At 51.5% G+C, this 16,622-nt stretch overlaps 6 protein-coding genes across 6 annotated transcripts; 2 read left to right on the forward strand and 4 right to left on the reverse strand.

Moving 5' to 3' along the window:
- The first annotated feature begins 1,522 nt into the window (after nucleotides 1–1,522).
- On the forward strand, nucleotides 1,523–3,661 carry TrAFT101_005979 (uncharacterized protein). The gene is made up of 2 exons (XM_024902544.2): nucleotides 1,523–1,745; nucleotides 1,804–3,661. The coding sequence occupies exons 1-2, from the start codon at nucleotides 1,685–1,687 to the stop codon at nucleotides 3,366–3,368; spliced, it is 1,626 nt and encodes a 541-aa protein (XP_024760498.2). The 5' UTR covers nucleotides 1,523–1,684; the 3' UTR covers nucleotides 3,369–3,661.
- A 320-nt stretch (nucleotides 3,662–3,981) lies between these two features.
- On the forward strand, nucleotides 3,982–6,326 carry ATG24 (Sorting nexin-4). Its single transcript, XM_024908185.2, has 3 exons — nucleotides 3,982–4,143; nucleotides 4,209–4,730; nucleotides 4,876–6,326. Exons 2-3 carry the CDS (start codon nucleotides 4,482–4,484, stop codon nucleotides 6,013–6,015), a joined length of 1,389 nt encoding a protein of 462 aa, XP_024760499.2. The 5' UTR covers nucleotides 3,982–4,143; nucleotides 4,209–4,481; the 3' UTR covers nucleotides 6,016–6,326.
- On the reverse strand, nucleotides 6,258–9,911 carry TrAFT101_005981 (uncharacterized protein). Its single transcript, XM_024910631.2, has 4 exons — nucleotides 9,818–9,911; nucleotides 8,299–9,611; nucleotides 7,662–8,239; nucleotides 6,258–7,589 (listed from the first exon to the last, which is right to left on the reverse strand). The coding sequence occupies exons 2-4, from the start codon at nucleotides 9,442–9,444 to the stop codon at nucleotides 6,740–6,742; spliced, it is 2,574 nt and encodes an 857-aa protein (XP_024760500.1). The 5' UTR covers nucleotides 9,445–9,611; nucleotides 9,818–9,911; the 3' UTR covers nucleotides 6,258–6,739.
- A 1,062-nt stretch (nucleotides 9,912–10,973) lies between these two features.
- Nucleotides 10,974–11,453, reverse strand: TrAFT101_005982 (uncharacterized protein; the record flags this gene model as incomplete). Its single annotated transcript, XM_066127627.1, has 2 exons — nucleotides 10,974–11,015; nucleotides 11,160–11,453. The coding sequence occupies 2 exons, from the start codon at nucleotides 11,451–11,453 to the stop codon at nucleotides 10,974–10,976; spliced, it is 336 nt and encodes a 111-aa protein (XP_065983740.1).
- A 132-nt stretch (nucleotides 11,454–11,585) lies between these two features.
- ILV2_2 (Acetolactate synthase, mitochondrial) lies at nucleotides 11,586–14,144 on the reverse strand. Its single transcript, XM_024906723.2, has 5 exons — nucleotides 13,207–14,144; nucleotides 13,098–13,129; nucleotides 12,683–12,961; nucleotides 11,911–12,578; nucleotides 11,586–11,827 (listed from the first exon to the last, which is right to left on the reverse strand). The coding sequence occupies exons 1-5, from the start codon at nucleotides 13,412–13,414 to the stop codon at nucleotides 11,800–11,802; spliced, it is 1,215 nt and encodes a 404-aa protein (XP_024760501.1). The 5' UTR covers nucleotides 13,415–14,144; the 3' UTR covers nucleotides 11,586–11,799.
- Nucleotides 14,145–15,188: 1,044 nt separating this feature from the next.
- Nucleotides 15,189–16,477, reverse strand: UBC12 (NEDD8-conjugating protein ubc12). Its single transcript, XM_024902545.2, has 4 exons — nucleotides 16,265–16,477; nucleotides 16,112–16,205; nucleotides 15,734–16,023; nucleotides 15,189–15,634 (listed from the first exon to the last, which is right to left on the reverse strand). Exons 1-4 carry the CDS (start codon nucleotides 16,283–16,285, stop codon nucleotides 15,482–15,484), a joined length of 558 nt encoding a protein of 185 aa, XP_024760502.1. The 5' UTR covers nucleotides 16,286–16,477; the 3' UTR covers nucleotides 15,189–15,481.
- Nucleotides 16,478–16,622: the final 145 nt, after the last annotated feature.

A 16,622-nucleotide genomic window follows, 5' to 3' on the forward strand; every position in this document is an offset into this window, starting at 1 on the left:
CTCGGAGGGTTTTCGCCCTGGAACTTGCTCTGAAAGCGGTGCGCAGGCACGCCGCGGCGGGGAAGACTGACGCTGCCGCAACGTGCGCTGATGGAGGGGTCCCCCGGGCAGGGACGCTACCAGCTGCTAATAGCCGGTGTCTGCCTGTTCTCGATGCGCCGATTCTTGGGCCAGCGGACGGCTCAACAAAGCTGGGGCGGGTCTCGCCCGGGTCGCAAATCGCAACTCTTGTGCGACGAAGCGTCCGTCACGCCATTTATCCGCAGGGCAGTTGATTCAAAGCAGTAATTATCAGAGAGACGCTGTCTGCTGGCTGTGCGGACAATTCGGTCCGTGGCGGTCCGAGCCCAAAAGGGCCAAATGCCATCTGTTGGAGAGAGAGAGAGAGAGTGAAGCATGATACCAATGAGATTCCACTTCTGCTGCTTAGCGGTAGTATAAAGACGATGAGGATGCCCGTGCTTGTTTATTCGTCTGCCTTCCGGTTTCCGTTCATGGGCAACTGACTGGGCCTATAATAATTCCGAGACGACAATAGATGAGAACATGGGCTGTTTCTGCTGCTTGGCAACCCTTCGCTGTGTGGTAATTGGCCGGTTCCCATCTTGTCTGGGCTCATAACAATCGTGTTTCACTTTTGGGCTCCGGCGATCAGTCGGGCCACGATGGGAGCATTTACCGAGCAATCTCCAGCAAAAACGAGAGATGCCCGACAATCATTCTAAGGCGTGCGAGCTGCGAGGTAGAGGGGCCGAGAACAGCAATCAAGAGTACGAAGAATGAGCATCACTATGCCCTGCTGCCCCTGCTACAGAGCATAGAAATCCAGACTATGATTTGAGCATTTGCTTCTGTAAAATGGCCTTGTTAACTCCTTGCTTGCCATTTAATCTCTTGTCAATCCATATTATCTTCGGTATATGAACCAGCAATTGCATTGTTTCACGTTGCCGCACTGAACACATTGCCCGACACAGCACAGGTTCATGTACTGTACTCCAGGCAAGGAAACCCAACGCTCAGTCTGGGGAATAACCCAGAGCCATATACAGCCCAATGATGAGTTTCGTGCATATCTCCCCACAGATGACAACGTCTGCCAATGTCTACCAGCATCTGCTATTTGTAGGCCTGTAGAACGCTGCATGTTAGTAGCACCGACTGCGCCCTCGCATTCTCCTTAACCCCCGAAGCAAACGCACTCAATCTCTTGCCAGCAAAGCATACTTATGCATTACACTTTTTCCATCCCCCAAAGTCCGGCATGTCCGAGGCCGCGACACGCAAATCAGCGCTCTCGTATTATGTAATAAGGCCTCAACTCTCTGCAAGCCCGTCTCACTCAGGCACTCAGGAGATATTACGTCACGTGATCTCGCCTGCCGTATGGCTTCAGCCCAACGGCTCCACCAAATCTGCCGCTGGAAACTCTGATCCAGCCTATGGCATGCCAGCTCCCGGCCTCTTGACGTGTGGCGCACCAAAAGCAGACTGGATTGTACTCTTGTAGACCCTGGCCTGGTTCCTTCGATATTCTTTCCCTTCATCATCCCTCCTATCCGCCACATTCGACTTCAATTCATCCCCCCATTTCTCTGTTTTATATTTGTTGTGCCGGTTTTTCGTCGTCGCTGTAATCGAATCTTGTGTCTTCCTCGGTCTGTAATTCTCACATCTGCTCGCAATGAGCGCCTCATCCAGCCTCGCCCGCAGGGCTGTAGTTCGCAACCCCTTGCTTGGCCCATGTAAGTTTGTTCCATGTCTCCTTTACAGGACCGCAGTGTTTGTTGACTCTCTCCGAAGCAAGACATCTATCCAGAGGCGTTTCGCCAGCTCTCATCACCAGACATATTGCTCGACAGACCCAGATTCCCGCCTTGGCCCTGCTGGTCCCATTGCGCCAATTGGGAACCGAGCCTCATCGACCGGATGCGCCGTCTGGACCGCCCCCAGGATTCAATGCCGAGCAGGCTAAGAAGCCGCTGCCAAAGGACCCCTCGAGTGCTGCTAAGAAATCTGATGCCGATGCAAAGACAAAGGATGGATCAGTGACTGCTGCGCAAGCTGGCAAGACCGCCGATGAGGCATCATCGACAGAGCTGGCAGCTAAGAAAGACGAGAACGCTCAGCAAAAGGAGCTCACAAAGAAAAAAGAAGAGGAAGTCAAATTGACGACCTGGCAAAAAGTTAAGAAAGAAGCCCAGCATTACTGGGATGGAAGCAAGCTCCTTGCCACGGAGATTCGTATCAGCTGGAGGCTAGCACTCAAGATGGCCGCCGGCTACGAGCTTACCCGCAGGGAAAATAAGCAGCTTCAGCGCACTGTGAAAGACCTGGGCCGGCTCGTTCCCTTCTCCATCTTCATCATCGTCCCCCTGGGTGAAGCTCTGCTGCCACTGGCCTTGAAGCTCTTCCCCAACATGCTCCCCAGCACGTTTGAGGGCCAAAAATCCAAGGAGGCAAAAGCTACCCTGTTGCGGTCTACGAGGAAGGAGGTCAGCAGCTTTATTCGACAGACACTGAAAGAGACCGGCCTTCCCCTGAGCCAGGCGACAGCTCAGAAGGAAGAGTTTGCCAAGTTCTTCCGCAAGGTCAGATCTACTGGAGAAGCGCCCACTGACCAGGACGTTATCAAGGTGTGCAAGGTCTTCCGCGATGACATGACTCTGGATAACCTGTCACGGCCCCAATTGGTGTCCATGTGCCGCTACATGGGTCTCAACACCTTTGGCACAGACGCCATGCTGCGATACCAGATCCGTCATCGCATGCGTCAAATCAAGCGCGATGATAAGGCTATCGCCTATGAGGGCATTGACAGCCTAACCGTTGCAGAGCTGCAGCTGGCATGCGCTGCCCGCGGTATTCGCACACACAGCGTGTCCCCTGCTAGGATGAGGGCTGATCTGCAGACTTGGCTGGACTTGCGTCTCAAGGAGGGCGTTCCCTCTACGCTGCTGGTCCTAAGCAATGCTTACATGTACGGCCAAGGATCCGGCGAGGGCTCGAGCCAAATTGAGGCCCTTGTTGGTGTGCTCTCCTCCATCCCCGAGGAGCTCTTCCACGAGATTGAGCTGGAAGTCCACAACGCTGAGGGCGCCGCTACCAACAAACAGCGTCTTGAAGTCGTCAAAGAGCAGCAGGATCTCATTGAAGAGGAAGAGATGCAGAACAAGGAGAGCCAGACAACAGGCTTTGCCACTCCCCGTGATGTCGACGACATTGACGAGAAGGAAGAGCGACAACTGTCCGCCGCTGAGAGTGGCTTAGAGACGAAGCCAGCTGGCGAGATGGTTGATGCTGAGCTGGACCAGATCAAAGTCATTGAGTCTGAGAAGCAGAAGGCCGCTGCCAAGGAGCAAAAATAATGACAGATCATGAAACAACAAACATGTCAAGAAAAAAAGAATAAAAAAAGACCAAAAAAAAAATCGTAAAGGAGACAAATACACGGCGTACGCAATAGCGCCGGCAGTCAAACGAATTGTTATTCTTATTTCATATGTACACAATGGGCTTATTACAACATACCCGGATGGATAAGGGGTCATGTTACTAAACTAACTAACAATAAGCTGGATGATGCAAACATGGAAACTTATTTGGGCGGCGGGCGGCATAGACATCTCGACACAACCAGGAAACAACAAATAGACTACACATATCATTATAATTGCTTTACTACTATGTGCTTGATCGTGTTAATTGTTACGTGATGAATACATGACCAAATCCAAATCCAAATTCAAATCAGATAAGGAAAAAAAAAAAGGATAAAAAGTCTATAGCTACAGCAAAAGCTAAAATTATTGTGTACATACAATAGAGTGTACAAGGGAAGCATCGATATCGCAACGTGATCAGCAAAAGCGCCGCCAATCGTGAGTGGTGGCCGCGAGGCTGTTGCGTCATCATGGCCCACGCAGGTACCAACTTGGAAGGCAGCATCCAGCAGGCACCAAATCCGGGCAAGAGAAACAGATGCGGGCGCTTCAGCTTTTGCGCAGAGAAGGAAAATGGGATTTTGAAAAGCGAATTCCAAATTCTCCTACTGGATCAATGCTCCTACCAACTTGTTTCACTCGCAAATGAAGGCTTCACTTCGATGCTGATGCTATGCGCATTTCGAAAATCCCATCCCGCGTATGTACCTGAGACGGCTGTGGAACCTGGAGCATGTAGTCTATGTACCTGCTAATTGCGCGCAGCGTTCACACAGCCTCAAGAAGTCGCTGCAGCCAACTGACAGCCCACGCCTTCGCTAGCCTCGGAATCCACGCCACCTATTCTCGACTCTCGCCTTCGACATTTGCTTGCAGCTCTCCCTTACATCATTCAACCAAGCCGCACCTCTTCAGGGTCGAGAGAGCCTTGATCCAATTGTCGCAGCTCACGCTCGGGCATCTCTCTAGACTCACAGCCTCAGCCTCCATTATCCGAGCAATCACCACTCAGCCCAGCTCCCGTCAGATGCTCCAACCATGACGAGCCCCCAAGACAACGACCAGGACGACTTCTCCAACGTCACTTGGAGCGAGCATGTACATGATCAAGCAGCGCGCTCTGCAGCTGTCGCCGCTGCCGAGGGACCCGGGCGCCCCATAGAGGAGATTGGAAACAGCTCGGCGAATGCCATCGGTCGTGAGAAGCTCGAATGCACTGTTGGGTCGCCCATCAAGGAGAATGACGGCACCAAGGATGCCTTTGTCTCCTACCTCGTCACTACTCACGTACGTATACCACATTCATGATTGCGAGCGGCTATCTGCTCTGGCTCTTCTCTCATTCTCTCCCTTCTTACCCCGCCTTGAAGCTGTCGCAAGATGATGCTCTACCAGACGCTGCTGGCTAACACAATGTGCAACATGTCCTTAGTCTACATTCCCATCGTTCCAGAAAGAAGTCACAACGGTGAGGAGGCGCTTCACAGACTTTGCCTTTCTCTTCAAGCAGCTCATGCGAGACTACCCGGCCTGTGCCGTCCCACCAATCCCGGATAAGCAGCGCATGGAGTACGTCCGCGGCGATCGCTTCGGTAACGACTTCACTTCACGGCGCGCCCACTCACTGCAGCGGTTCCTGAACCGCCTATCGCTCCACCCGGTGCTGCGCAGGAGCACCATTCTGCACAGCTTCCTCGAAAGCCCCGACTGGAACGCGACAGTCAAGAGCCGCACGACTCGTGGCAGCATAGCGAGCGACCCTGGCGGTTCCAGCGGCGTTTTCGACAACTTTGCCGATACTTTCATCAACGCTTTCACCAAAGTCCACCAGCCCGATAGGCGATTCCTCGAGGTGAAGGAGAAGAGCGACAAGCTTGATGAAGACCTCGGCCATATCGAAAAGGTAATTGCCCGTGTGGCCCGCCGAGAAGGCGACCTAGAAACCGATCTTCGGGATCTAGCGGAGCAATTCCAGAAACTCATCACCCTTGAACCTGGTATCGAGTCTGCTGTCCACGCTTTTGCCGCCTCTATCGAAGATACGGCACAACACCTTCACCAGTTAAAGGACGTTACAGACCAGGACTATCTCGGATCGCTTCGCGACATGCAGGCCTTCTCTCTTGCTCTCAAGAATCTACTTAAAGCCCGAGAACAGAAGCAGCTTGACTATGAACAGCTGACAGAGTACTTAAACAAGTCCACGTCCGAACGTGACTCTCTACGTTCCGGCCACGGCGCACCAAGCGGGCCGGGCGGCTTCATCCGCGCCAAGATAGAGGACGTCCGTGGAGTGGATCACGAACAGGCCCGACGAGAGCGCACCAGGAAGCTGGAACTACGGGTCGAGGAGCTCAGCACTGAGGTCGAAAATGCTCGTGAAACCAGCCATCGGTTCGACGACGAGGTGATCCGCGAGGTTGCTGACTTTGAGCGCATCAAGCGCATCGAGATGAAGGCTCAGCTTGGCGGTCTGGCGGATGCTCATGTCAAGTTTTACGGCGACGTTGCCGAGTTGTGGGAGCGATATGTCATGGAGATGGAAAAGGAAGGCGTTGTTCCTATAGCGTGACAGTGAGCTAAGAGATGCGCGTTTAATGTGATATTGATGACAAACTATCTGGAGCGGTCTTTTTTCTCTATTTTTTTTCTTTTTTTTTTCAAGTAAAGAGGGAAGGGAAGGAGTGTGGTATAGGATCTGGTATTGAGGTATATGTGGGCGTAACGTTGAAGGGGAGGAAAATATATGCTCCTGGTGGGAAGGAGTTAGAAATAATAATGACACAGATGTCTAATAAATCAACTTCTTATTGCACCTTAGAAGTATCTTATCACAGGATATATGGCCTGGCTAAAATGGCATATAATAGTTTTGGCAGCGACACAAAGCATAACCAAGCCCCGGGCCTAAACCAGGGGCACATTCGGGACGTAGCGCACAGGAGGGCCAACATCAGCATCAATTACGCTCCTCATCCATCCATCCACGAGTAGTTCATATTATCATATACCTATTACATAGGTATGCGGATAGGTAGGTATCTACACCTTAGAAATACATATCCCTATCCAAGACAAGAAATATTGCCCAAGCATTCCATATAAAGACAGAAACCACCACAGGGGCATAACAGAGTAATTAATCGAGGACCGCCAAAAAAAAAAAAAAATTAATGGTATAATTGAAAGAAAAATACTCCGTCTAATGAATACCTAATGTTCAAAAAAAAATTCTTTTTTGTTTCATTCAAAAAAACACACAACAAGAGGGTAAGAGAAGCGCTTCTCGTCTATATTCAACTCGACAGCCTCTGTTTTTCATGGCCATCGTCATCGTCATCGTCATCGCTCTCCTCACCAACGACATAATGCTCCGGCTCATCATCGGGATTATGTCCCGCCAGCCTCTCGGCTGATCGATCTCTATACTCGTCAAACTCGTCGTCATCGTCACTGCCGCCCGCAAAGGCATCGTAGAGCTCTCCGCCACGAGTCCGGCGCGTCTTCTTGCCTCCATTGGCGCCCTTCTCGGCGCTGTTAAGGCCTTCAGTCTCTTCCTCGTCGAGAAGTTCAAATTCGTAGTTGTTACGGGGGTTGTTGCGAAGGCGGCGGCGGCGCGCAACCCAGAGGTAGACGCCCAGGCCGCAGCAAAATGCGACAATCAAGCCAAGGGCGGCGTAGATCCAGATCTTAGCCTTGGTTCCGAATGTAGGAAGCCAGGAGACCCATGAAGATGGGCTAGTCGAACTGGATGCTTGGGCAGATTCAGTACCGGTAGTGACCTCGTGCTCAGTGTCTGATGGCTTTTCATCGGCAGAGGTTTCTTGGGGTTTGGTCGATGATTCTGTAGGCTGTGCCCCAGGTTTCGTTGGGCGCACAGGGTGGTCTGTAGGGTTGGCGGTGACAGCCGATTTGGTTGTGCTTGGCGCTGCGATCGATTTGGTAGAGGCCGCTCCCGAAACGGTGGACTGAATCACATCATGGTCGGCATCATCATCCTCGGACGGCATGGGTAAGATCTTGGCCTTGCTGGCATCAATGCTCTCGCCCCAAAGCTTCAGGTGCCAGTCGATAAATTTGCCCTTTTCGTTGTTCACTTCCGTGTCTCGGACAATAACAGTCCATCTTCCAACACCACTCTCGCCCCTGGGGAAAAAAATGGATTAGCACCAAACGATTTATCTTGCCAATGTTTGTGAAAGAAACGGGGAAGCTTACCAATGGGCAACGGACATAAATGTCCAGTCATCGTAACCGCCTTTAAAGTTGTCCCCTTTGCGAGAAACAGAAATGTGGCTGATAACGTTGTCAGGGCTGACCAAATCCACGCTCAAATCGCCACGGCGAGTGTGTTCGACGTTCATGGTGACAGTGACATGCTCCAGACGAGCCAAGTTGGCTTCTTTGAGCATATCAGCAGTCACATCAAAGCTCATTGCCAGCCCATCTTTGCCTTCAGGAATGTCCTTTTTGACATGCAGCCAAGGTGAAAAGTACCAGGCCTGAGGCTTCACCTTCTGCCATGTCTTGGACCTCTCAACGAGACCGTATGAGTCGACTTTGCCGTAGCCAAAAGTGTGGCTAAATTGTCTCCCAGCAGAAGTGGTCTGCCACTCGGCGTCTGTCTCGTCGTCCAATTTGATAGCAGTATCCATGGCAAGGTATTGCATGTCTCGCCAAGTCAGGTCTGGGCGAACTTGCATGACCAGGGCAAAGATACCCGCCGCAAGCGGTGCCGCGGCTGATGTGCCTCCATGAGCTCCATAGCAGGCGTTTTCCCCAACATCAGTTGTGTGCTGTATATGGTAAGCCACTAAAACCGGGTTGGAAAGAAAAGAAGGGAAAGAAAACTTACTATACCGTCGCCGCCGCCACTACTGTAAGTAACAACGAGCAAGGCGGAGCAGTGTTCCGAGTAATACGGGTGCTGGCCAGCACGATCAACCGCACCGACTGTAATACTGAAGATTGAATTTGTATATCCGTCAAAGTTGCAGTTGTCGCCGCTCGCTGCACCGTTACCGCTGGCGAAAACATAGATGGAACCAAGGCCACCCCGGCCCTCCTGAATACCCTTGAGCATGGCTCGTCGAATCAGAACATCAGGGGCTTCCATGGATCTGCCATCGTCTGGAGGTCCCCAGGAACAGGAGTAGATTTGATTATCCTGAAATTTGTAGATCATGGCCTCAGCTTCATCCGCATCACTAATAGGGCTGCTCAGAATTCGGATGCCTGCAATCTTGGAGTCGTAGGCAACGCCGAGACCGCATACGTCGTTGCGGACTGCAGAGATCTCGCCAGCGCATCTGGTGCCGTGTTTGTCGTCTGACAATACCGGTTTAGGTTCCGGGTCGTTGTCATTGAAATCCCAAGAGCCTTCGGCGAAATAATTGTCCTTTAGGTCTCGGCTGTACATATCCAGACCGTCATCGATCACAGCGACTGTTGCATTCTTTCCAGTAATGCCCTCGAGCCAGAGCCCAGTAACATTGACATCATGGCCAACCTGCACCGTATTGTATAGATGCCACTGCTCTGTAAAAGTCGGATCGGCGATGCCCAGGTCTCTCATGAGGTTTGTTTGAGCGAGGACCGCCGAATCGTCAGGCTTTTGATTTTGAGGAAGGCGGGGAAGCACATTGTCCCTGGGCGGGATAACTCTCTTCTGCAGACGGCTACGAGCTTCTTGCTTGGTTGTCAAGAGGACTCCATCCAGGATGTCGTACCCGCCAACGTCTCGTTTCCTCCTTTTGCGCTCTCGTACCTCATCCTTGACGATATCTCGATCGTGCTTCTCGGCGCGAAATACGTGGTGGTCGGTGAGCTCTCCGAGCTGGCCTTCGTGTGTTAATCCAAGGCGAGCCGCAATATCGCTGGGCTGTGTTGACCGGTCGAGATGCAGCACATAGTAGTCGTTCTTGGTGTAATCCCTGGCAATCCTGGTAGCCTGTGACACGGCCACCAGGCCAGCGATTCCTAGCACGGAAGCGACTCTCATGGCGGCGCAAAGAGGGCAAGGCGCTCACGGAGCTGCCGGCGCAAAGAAAGGGATGTGACGCGAGTTGAAAGGGAAAAGTGGCTGAAGTTATGAACTCATGGAGTCCTTTTTTTGGGGGGGTGGGTTGTTTATTTGCTTATAGGTCGGGCGGAAGATTTAAACACGATCTGCAAAATGCTTGTCAGTGATTTTAAAAAAGTCGAGTTGCCAAGTCTAGCTCTTGGGTGACGAATGAATGGCAGTTCAGGAGTCGCAGTCGTCGCAACTCGCCACATTGGAGAAGCGACTCGGAACGGCACTCCCGAAGCACCGCCTTGCAGTAACAGGTGGCCAATCACAAGGAGGACCAAAAGACGCCAAATGTGAGACTCACCCAGATATGCGGACCTGCAATGCAATGCACGTCTCTGTATTCTCCCGGCGGTCAGAAATCAGCAGCAACCAAATCAGTAAAGATATAAAGACGTGCAAAAGAAGAGCATGAAGCGACTGGGAAAGTTTGGAGATGCCAGTTGTCGTGGCCGTTCTGTTGAAAACGCATTGAATAGGCACCTAAACTTACCTAGGACGACGCCAACTCTTTCGCGCAAGTACAGGTACAAGCGGCCCCTCAAGCCCCCCGCTGCTATTCCGCTACATTCCATACCAGACCTTCATTCTTTCTCCGTACCACTACCAACTGCGAAGTAGGGGGTCGCACTAGCAGGCCTAGATGCCGCGCCACTAACGCAGCTTTAGCAGGTCGGCCTGGGGTCACTGTCGAAGACGCAGGCAGTGCAAGGGGCGCGCCGCCTGTACCTCGTACATGGATTACGACGATGCGGAGTGGGTTTGGCTATCCTGAAGCCTAGAGCAGCCGTAGCCGATACTTGTGGCATAGGCTCCTGTTTTTTATTGATTTGCGGAGCAATAAACGAGACTGCCTGGACTAATAGTGTAGTATTATGTGCTGCACACGAGAACTATTGCCTGCCAATTAGGAAAGACCCCGTTTCAGTGTCTCAATTGAGAAGTTGAGCTTGAACGGAGCAGTCTATTACTTTTGGGCTTATTAGTGACACGTAGCCGCATCTGATGCTTGCTCTCTAAACTTTAGCACCAGCTTATAGCCATGACGTGCGTCATTCTCCATCCAGAAGCATACAAAAGTGCTGCTAGCATCTCCAAAAGGCTTATTGCCTTGCCTTCACGTCAGCATCAACACTTTGTTAAAGCAAGAATAGCAACAGCGTGAGATCCAAAAACTGTCTGCGGGCTAAATTCAACAAGTAGTACTACATATACAAAATAACCATTATCCTATCCTCTCCCATCACTACACTCCATCGTCAACACTGCGTCGTACCCGTCATGCCTTGTCGTCAACCACCGCAGTAAGCGTCAGTGTTTGCGCAAAAAATCTCCTTCATAGAGCAGCGTGCTTATGGCAGTAAAATATCCTATTAGTCAACCTCAATTCAATGGGCGCCTCTTCAGAAGCGACAATAAGCACCACAGCAAACAATATGGGCAACGCTAGCTAAATGTTCTTAGTTGCCATCCCACCAACGACGCACAGACAAAACCCTTTGCTTGCCACAAACCGAAACCAAAATGATCAGCTTCCGCTGTTTTAAAAATTCTCGCTTAAAAAAAAATTAAATTTTTTTTTTTGATATGATTATATAACTCATAGCAAAGATTGTCAAAGCTCAAGCTACGCTGCAGCCACTTACCTTACCTATATAGTCGCCCTTCTCTCCGTCCACTTCATAAAGTGTTCCAAGGCCAGCCTCCGGCCATGAAGGCCGCAAAATGCCAACCCGGTCTTGGCGCCGCCGAAGAGCTCGAACCGGGCCGGCAGAGAAGATTGCGACATCCGACCCTCCGGAGACACGCCGACGGATTGGGTTCTTCTTAATTTTGAAAACCCCAGTCTCTGGAGCTATGCTGCTCCATGGCGCAGGGCGAGTCGCAGCGCCGAAGCCGGAGGGCAATCCAAGGCCAGAGCAGACCCGCTTTGGAGCCATTCTCTCGACTCATGGGCAGATCTTTAATTGAAAGATGCTATACCCCAGAGTTCAGTCCGATACGGAAGAACACGGAGAGGAAAAGACAAATGATTCACTAGAGAAGACAGTTTTTGTGTGCGTGAAAGAATATGCGTGAAACGAGAATTCAGATTTTCCCTTATGCGGTATCATAAAAAGGCCCTAACTTTTTTTTAAACTAACACAACATGCCTCGTCACTCCAGATCTCCCAGGATCGTTGCCGAGTGTCCAAGATGCAGGTACCAAAAAAAATGACATTTTACCCCAAAATGTTTCCCCCCCACAACACCATTCTTAAACCCACAACGCACGACTCGCGCTGCTTATTTCTGGTTCTCGGGTCGCAGAGAGCTGTGAAAGAAAGTGAAAATGTTAGCCATGGTGACCTTAAGTGAATGAGATGTAATGTAGTCTTGTGTATGTATGTCACTTACCGAACGGCCTTGCCGGCTCTCCAGATCTCCAGCTCTCGGATCTCCTTCATCTCAGCCTCGTATCTCTCGCGGTAGTCGGGCTGGCTGTTGTACTCGAGGGATCGCTTGGTCTCGGAGCCATCCTTGACGGAGTCGTACAGGCTGTTGAAGACGGGCTTCAGGGCGTCCTTGAACTTGGGGGTCCAGTCAATGGCACCACGTCGGGCGGTGGTGGAGCAGGCCTCGAACATCCAGTCCATGCCGTTGGCACCAATCAGAGGGTACAAGCTCTGAGTGGCCTCCTCGACGGTCTCGTTGAAGGCCTCGCTGGGGCTGTGTCCACGCTCACGGAGAACCTCGTACTGAGCAAGGAACATGCCGTGGATACCACCCATCAGGCAGCCACGCTCACCGTAGAGGTCAGAGTAGACCTCCTTCTCAAAGGTGGTCTTGTACAGGTAGCCGGAGCCGATGGCAACACCAAGGGCAACAGCCTTCTCCTCAGCCTTGCCGCTGACATCCTGGTAGACGGCGAATGAGGAGTTGATACCACGGCCCTCACGGAAGAGGGAGCGGACAGTTCGGCCAGAGCCCTTGGGAGCGCAAAGGATGACGTCAATGTTCTTGGGGACGTCAACCTTGGTGAGGTCCTTGAAGACGGGGGAGAAACCGTGAGAGAAGTACAGGGTCTGCGGCAGACAGCCGAGTTAGTCGCAACTTTAACAATGGCACGCCACTAATTGGGAGGCTGCCATGCGAGTGAGTGAGGGGGAGGGGCAGGCTAGCCACATACCTTGCCCTCAGTCAGTTGGGGCTTGATGGAGGGCCAAGTCTCGGACTGGGCGGCATCACTGAGGAGGTTCATGACGATGGTACCACGGGTGATGGCATCGTCGACCTCGAAGAGGTTCTTGCCAGGAACCCAGCCATCCTGGATGGCGTCGTTCCATGACTTGCCGTTCTTTCGGACACCAACAATAACGTTGAGGCCGTTGTCGCGGAGGTTAAGTCCCTGGCCGTGACCCTGGGAGCCGTAGCCGATGAGGGCGAGGGTGTCGTTCTTGAAGTACTCCTGCAGGCAATGGTGGTCAGTTTGTGCGCCTCACATAAATAAATCACCATTGAATGAAGTGGAGCAGTAGACATGTGAGAAGAAGAAGTGGGCATCCATGACTCCTCGGGGGCTATCTCATGTTTCAATTACTCACCAGAAGCTTCTCCTGGGGCCAGTCGGCACGCTCTACAATACAGCCAATTGTCAGCTCAGACCTCTCCATCTCATAAAGCTCCCGCGCGCAGAAGCAATGTCGCACTTACCGTAGACGTCCTCCTTGACGCCCGCGAAGTCAATGGTCTTGACACCACGGACCTGCTGCTGAGACAGACCAGCCAGAGCCGGGCGAGCAGCAGCGACGGCGCGAGTGGCGCTGCGAGCAACAGTGTATGAGCGCTGGGCCACACGAGGGGCAATCAGCTGTCGGGCAATTGGTGCCCGCAGGGTCTTGGAGAAAGCTTTTGAGGCCATTGTGAGGAGGGATCTGGTGTGTGAGAAGGATGAAGAGGGAAGAAAAAAAAAGAAAAGAAAAAAAGAGGAAGTAAGAAAGTTTATTTAGAAGAGAGCAGATGAGCAACAGATCGTCTACCTTTTGAATGGGTGGGTGGGGGAAAAGCCGCAGTGGCAGCAGCCCGATCTCGGTCGTGCCAATTGCGCCAGCTCCAGCAGCTTTGTGTCGAAACGGAGGTGCCCCCTGTCCCACACATGTGAAAAAAAGAGGCTTGCGCCGTGCTTTGCGCCGTGCTTTGCGCCGTGCTTTGCGCCTAGCTTGCCAAGGGTTTATCAAAAATCGCAGTCAGTGCGATGAGTAACAGCGGCAATGGCTAGCCTTGCTTTGCGTTGGAGTTCCGACGGTGGGACCCTTGGTGCGAGCGAGCGAGGCCTCAGCTTACTGTACCAAGACGCATGTCCTGTATTAGTACTAGGTAGTGTGCTGTGTGCAGCACGTCGTAACATTGCGGCAGGATCCTAATACGCAGTAGGTACTATTACGCCCACGGCCAATTGGTCAGCCATATTGATGGTGCTTTCTGTGCAATGCGTGGGTTGAGAGCGTTGATCTGCTGCTGAGCTTGGAAAACCACGAAGCTGTCCAGAACTCTCCTGGGCTGCTGCCGACTGCACTCTCGCACCGCCCGAGGTGACGCATCCGATGAGCGCTTGCAGCGCCCACTGCTCCGTAAGGCTCCAGCAGCGTGGAGCTCGTGCCCCACCTCAACCGCCGAAATCTGGCTTCTGCTGCCCTGTCCAATGGAACGTTTCTCATTACTTGAAGCCATTGACCTCTATCCATGATGATATATTCTCTACAATCCAAAGGGGAGGCTTCTCTACCTCTGCATCTTCTCCTGTCTTCTTTCGTCAGAGCCGCTCTCTCGAAAATCACCTTGCATATGCCCTTGGCCATCTCCAAAAAGGCTCCACGTCTCATTGTAGTCAGGCTCCGGTCGTGATCCGGAGAATCACCAGCCGCAGTATGCAACTACAGATGCCGGAATACTACATCCTAGCCTCTGGTATATTATATACTATCATGTACTTATTATCACTAAACGTACTACATACTGCTAATATGCTCTCCCTGCCTTTGCCTGCGGGCTACGTAGGCGAATGCATGTACACAGAGCTATCCAAGTAGCCAACCACGTAGACGCTTTTTCTAGGTAGCCACTACCTATTGCTGCATTGCATTGCATGCAATCAATGTCTTGAGCCACGCAACGGTCGTGGAGTGCCGGAATTGCTCAGGTTTCAAATTGCGTCGCACCGCGTACTAGGACTTTGCATATGCCCTACAGGATATGCTCGGGCTATTTCGGAATGGCATTCAGACAATATTGTCGCTTCAGCCAAAGTGGTAAGCTCTTCCGGAGTGTGTCTCCTTTGTATAGTATAAAGCAAATCATCTTTGAGCAACCGAGTCTGCAAGGGAGTGTGAGCATCAGCTTACACATCTATGTACCACACCTCAACTGTTTAGCGGCCGATCGGATGGAGGCCAACTTCAGTTCAGGGCAGGAAGCTAGTAGCGTTAAAACTGGCCATCAGTATCAACATATCGATATGCCCAAGTGCTATTTCTACCTGCACTAAAGGGCGTAACATAGCGTATCGCCATGACTCGTATATAAATCATAGGGTAGGGTAATCCACCACTTCCTGTTAATTCCTCACAACAAAAGATCAATCAGCTGGCTATTCTACCCAAAATACCAACTCCTACTCAACCTCATATTACGCAATGAACGCCATGTATTTCTATGCTAAGTGCTATGGACTTAATGAAAGGTAGTATATAGATAAGTTGAACCCCATAGCTAGGTCTCGCCAAGAAAGAAAGCATTGGGCACCATGTTCTCCTTGGTTCAAACACCAGCGGAAGCTGAGGCGTGGAAGCGCCATATCTCCAATATAGGAAAAATGGATATCGGACGATATATGTCCTTTATATGGTATGTCGGGTGTTCTCGTTGTCGTCTCGCCCATCCTCTTTTCACGACCCCCCCCCCCCCCCCTTTCCTCTCAAAAACTTCACGTCTATTTCAGTACCCGGTCATATGTAGTACCCTTAATAGTTCCTCCACTCATGGCCGTTCGTACGTTTCTCTTGAAGCCTTCTCGGTTGCTTCGCAGGTCATCAGCAGCCTCTTTGTTCAACGGATCTGAAGCATTGGGTTCTAAGAACAAGAACTGTAATTTTCATCAAGTCAGCCTCATAGCTCGTACTCGATATCCCACTCTCCCGCTCTATGGGCGGCCAAGAGCAGAAGCGCATGTGCCGGTTCTTACCTGCAGTCCCACGATGACAGCATTCAGATTCAACACTGGCTTCCAGTCCTCCCGCAGAATGTTCAAGCAAACTTTACCTTCCAGGTCGATATTAGGGTGGTAGATCTTTTCCATGCATCGTACTTTCGGGGGCTCGTGGGGGAAGTTCTGGTTGATGGCGAAGTCGAAGGTGAATCTTGCCCCTCGGTACATACCCTCGTCCGGCTCGATACTCAGGATAAAGTTGAGGATGTTGTCAGGATCCGGGAAATCCGTTCTCATCGTGGCGCCGAGTGATAGTTCTGATAAATCTGCATTTCGGTTGTAAATGGCTCTCTGTTAGCTACCCTGTCATGTAATAGCAGAGTGAGGTCGGGAGGGTATTTGGGGGGGGCTTACCTTTCTGCACTCGCAGCTGCGCCGCCGTCACCTTCTTCCTCTTTCCCCCAGCGGCCTGACCTTCAGCATTCTCAGCTTCTTTTTGCTTTTTTTTCTATAACTATACGTTAGGAATCTCCGTGGCAGAATATAAGCAGGGCGCGTGCCTAGTACCATAGACCATATGTTCAACATCGTGGGCTGTTGGAATGTCGCCGGTGAGACCGATATCCTGAAATGGCTAGCCGCACGAATAGAAAAGGACGAAAGAAATGAAAATGCTTTTGATGAGCAAGAGAAAAACAGAGCCTCGACCGCCGATTTAGAGGAGGACCAAGTCTTTCCGTTTGCGCGCAAAAGTGATGTTTTGGACAAGAGGAAAAGCAACCGTTCATCGGCGGGGACCGATGTTGCCTTGCTGGAGACGAGATGCTGTCACACAATTGCGATAAGATAAGACCCTACTCCATAATTTTAGATGCGTAGGTAATCTGACGCGGCCGGAGTTTATGCGGCGACAAAACGTGGAGAG

The sequence above is a fragment of the Trichoderma asperellum genome, chromosome 3 (genome assembly GCF_020647865.1).
Source record: "Trichoderma asperellum chromosome 3, complete sequence".
NCBI classification, from domain to species: domain Eukaryota; kingdom Fungi; phylum Ascomycota; class Sordariomycetes; order Hypocreales; family Hypocreaceae; genus Trichoderma; species Trichoderma asperellum.

Coding starts and splice junctions, on each gene's coding strand:
- TrAFT101_005981 (XM_024910631.2), bottom strand. CDS start 9,444: ATGAGAGTCGCTTCCGTGCTAGGAATCGCTGGCCTGGTGGCCGTGTCA. Junction 8,240..8,298: donor GTGGCGGCGGCGACGGTATA/GTAAGTTTTCTT, acceptor TACCATATACAG/CACACAACTGATGTTGGGGA. Junction 7,590..7,661: donor TTTATGTCCGTTGCCCATTG/GTAAGCTTCCCC, acceptor TTTTTTCCCCAG/GGGCGAGAGTGGTGTTGGAA.
- ATG24 (XM_024908185.2), top strand. CDS start 4,482: ATGACGAGCCCCCAAGACAACGACCAGGACGACTTCTCCAACGTCACT. Junction 4,731..4,875: donor CCTACCTCGTCACTACTCAC/GTACGTATACCA, acceptor ACATGTCCTTAG/TCTACATTCCCATCGTTCCA.
- TrAFT101_005979 (XM_024902544.2), top strand. CDS start 1,685: ATGAGCGCCTCATCCAGCCTCGCCCGCAGGGCTGTAGTTCGCAACCCC. Junction 1,746..1,803: donor CAACCCCTTGCTTGGCCCAT/GTAAGTTTGTTC, acceptor CTCTCTCCGAAG/CAAGACATCTATCCAGAGGC.
- UBC12 (XM_024902545.2), bottom strand. CDS start 16,285: ATGTTGAACATATGGTCTATG. Junction 16,206..16,264: donor TGTTGAACATATGGTCTATG/GTACTAGGCACG, acceptor GTATAGTTATAG/AAAAAAAAGCAAAAAGAAGC. Junction 16,024..16,111: donor GCAGCTGCGAGTGCAGAAAG/GTAAGCCCCCCC, acceptor ACCGAAATGCAG/ATTTATCAGAACTATCACTC.
- ILV2_2 (XM_024906723.2), bottom strand. CDS start 13,414: ATGGCCTCAAAAGCTTTCTCCAAGACCCTGCGGGCACCAATTGCCCGA. Junction 12,962..13,097: donor GGCCCCAGGAGAAGCTTCTG/GTGAGTAATTGA, acceptor CATTGCCTGCAG/GAGTACTTCAAGAACGACAC. Junction 11,828..11,910: donor AGAGCCGGCAAGGCCGTTCG/GTAAGTGACATA, acceptor TTTCTTTCACAG/CTCTCTGCGACCCGAGAACC.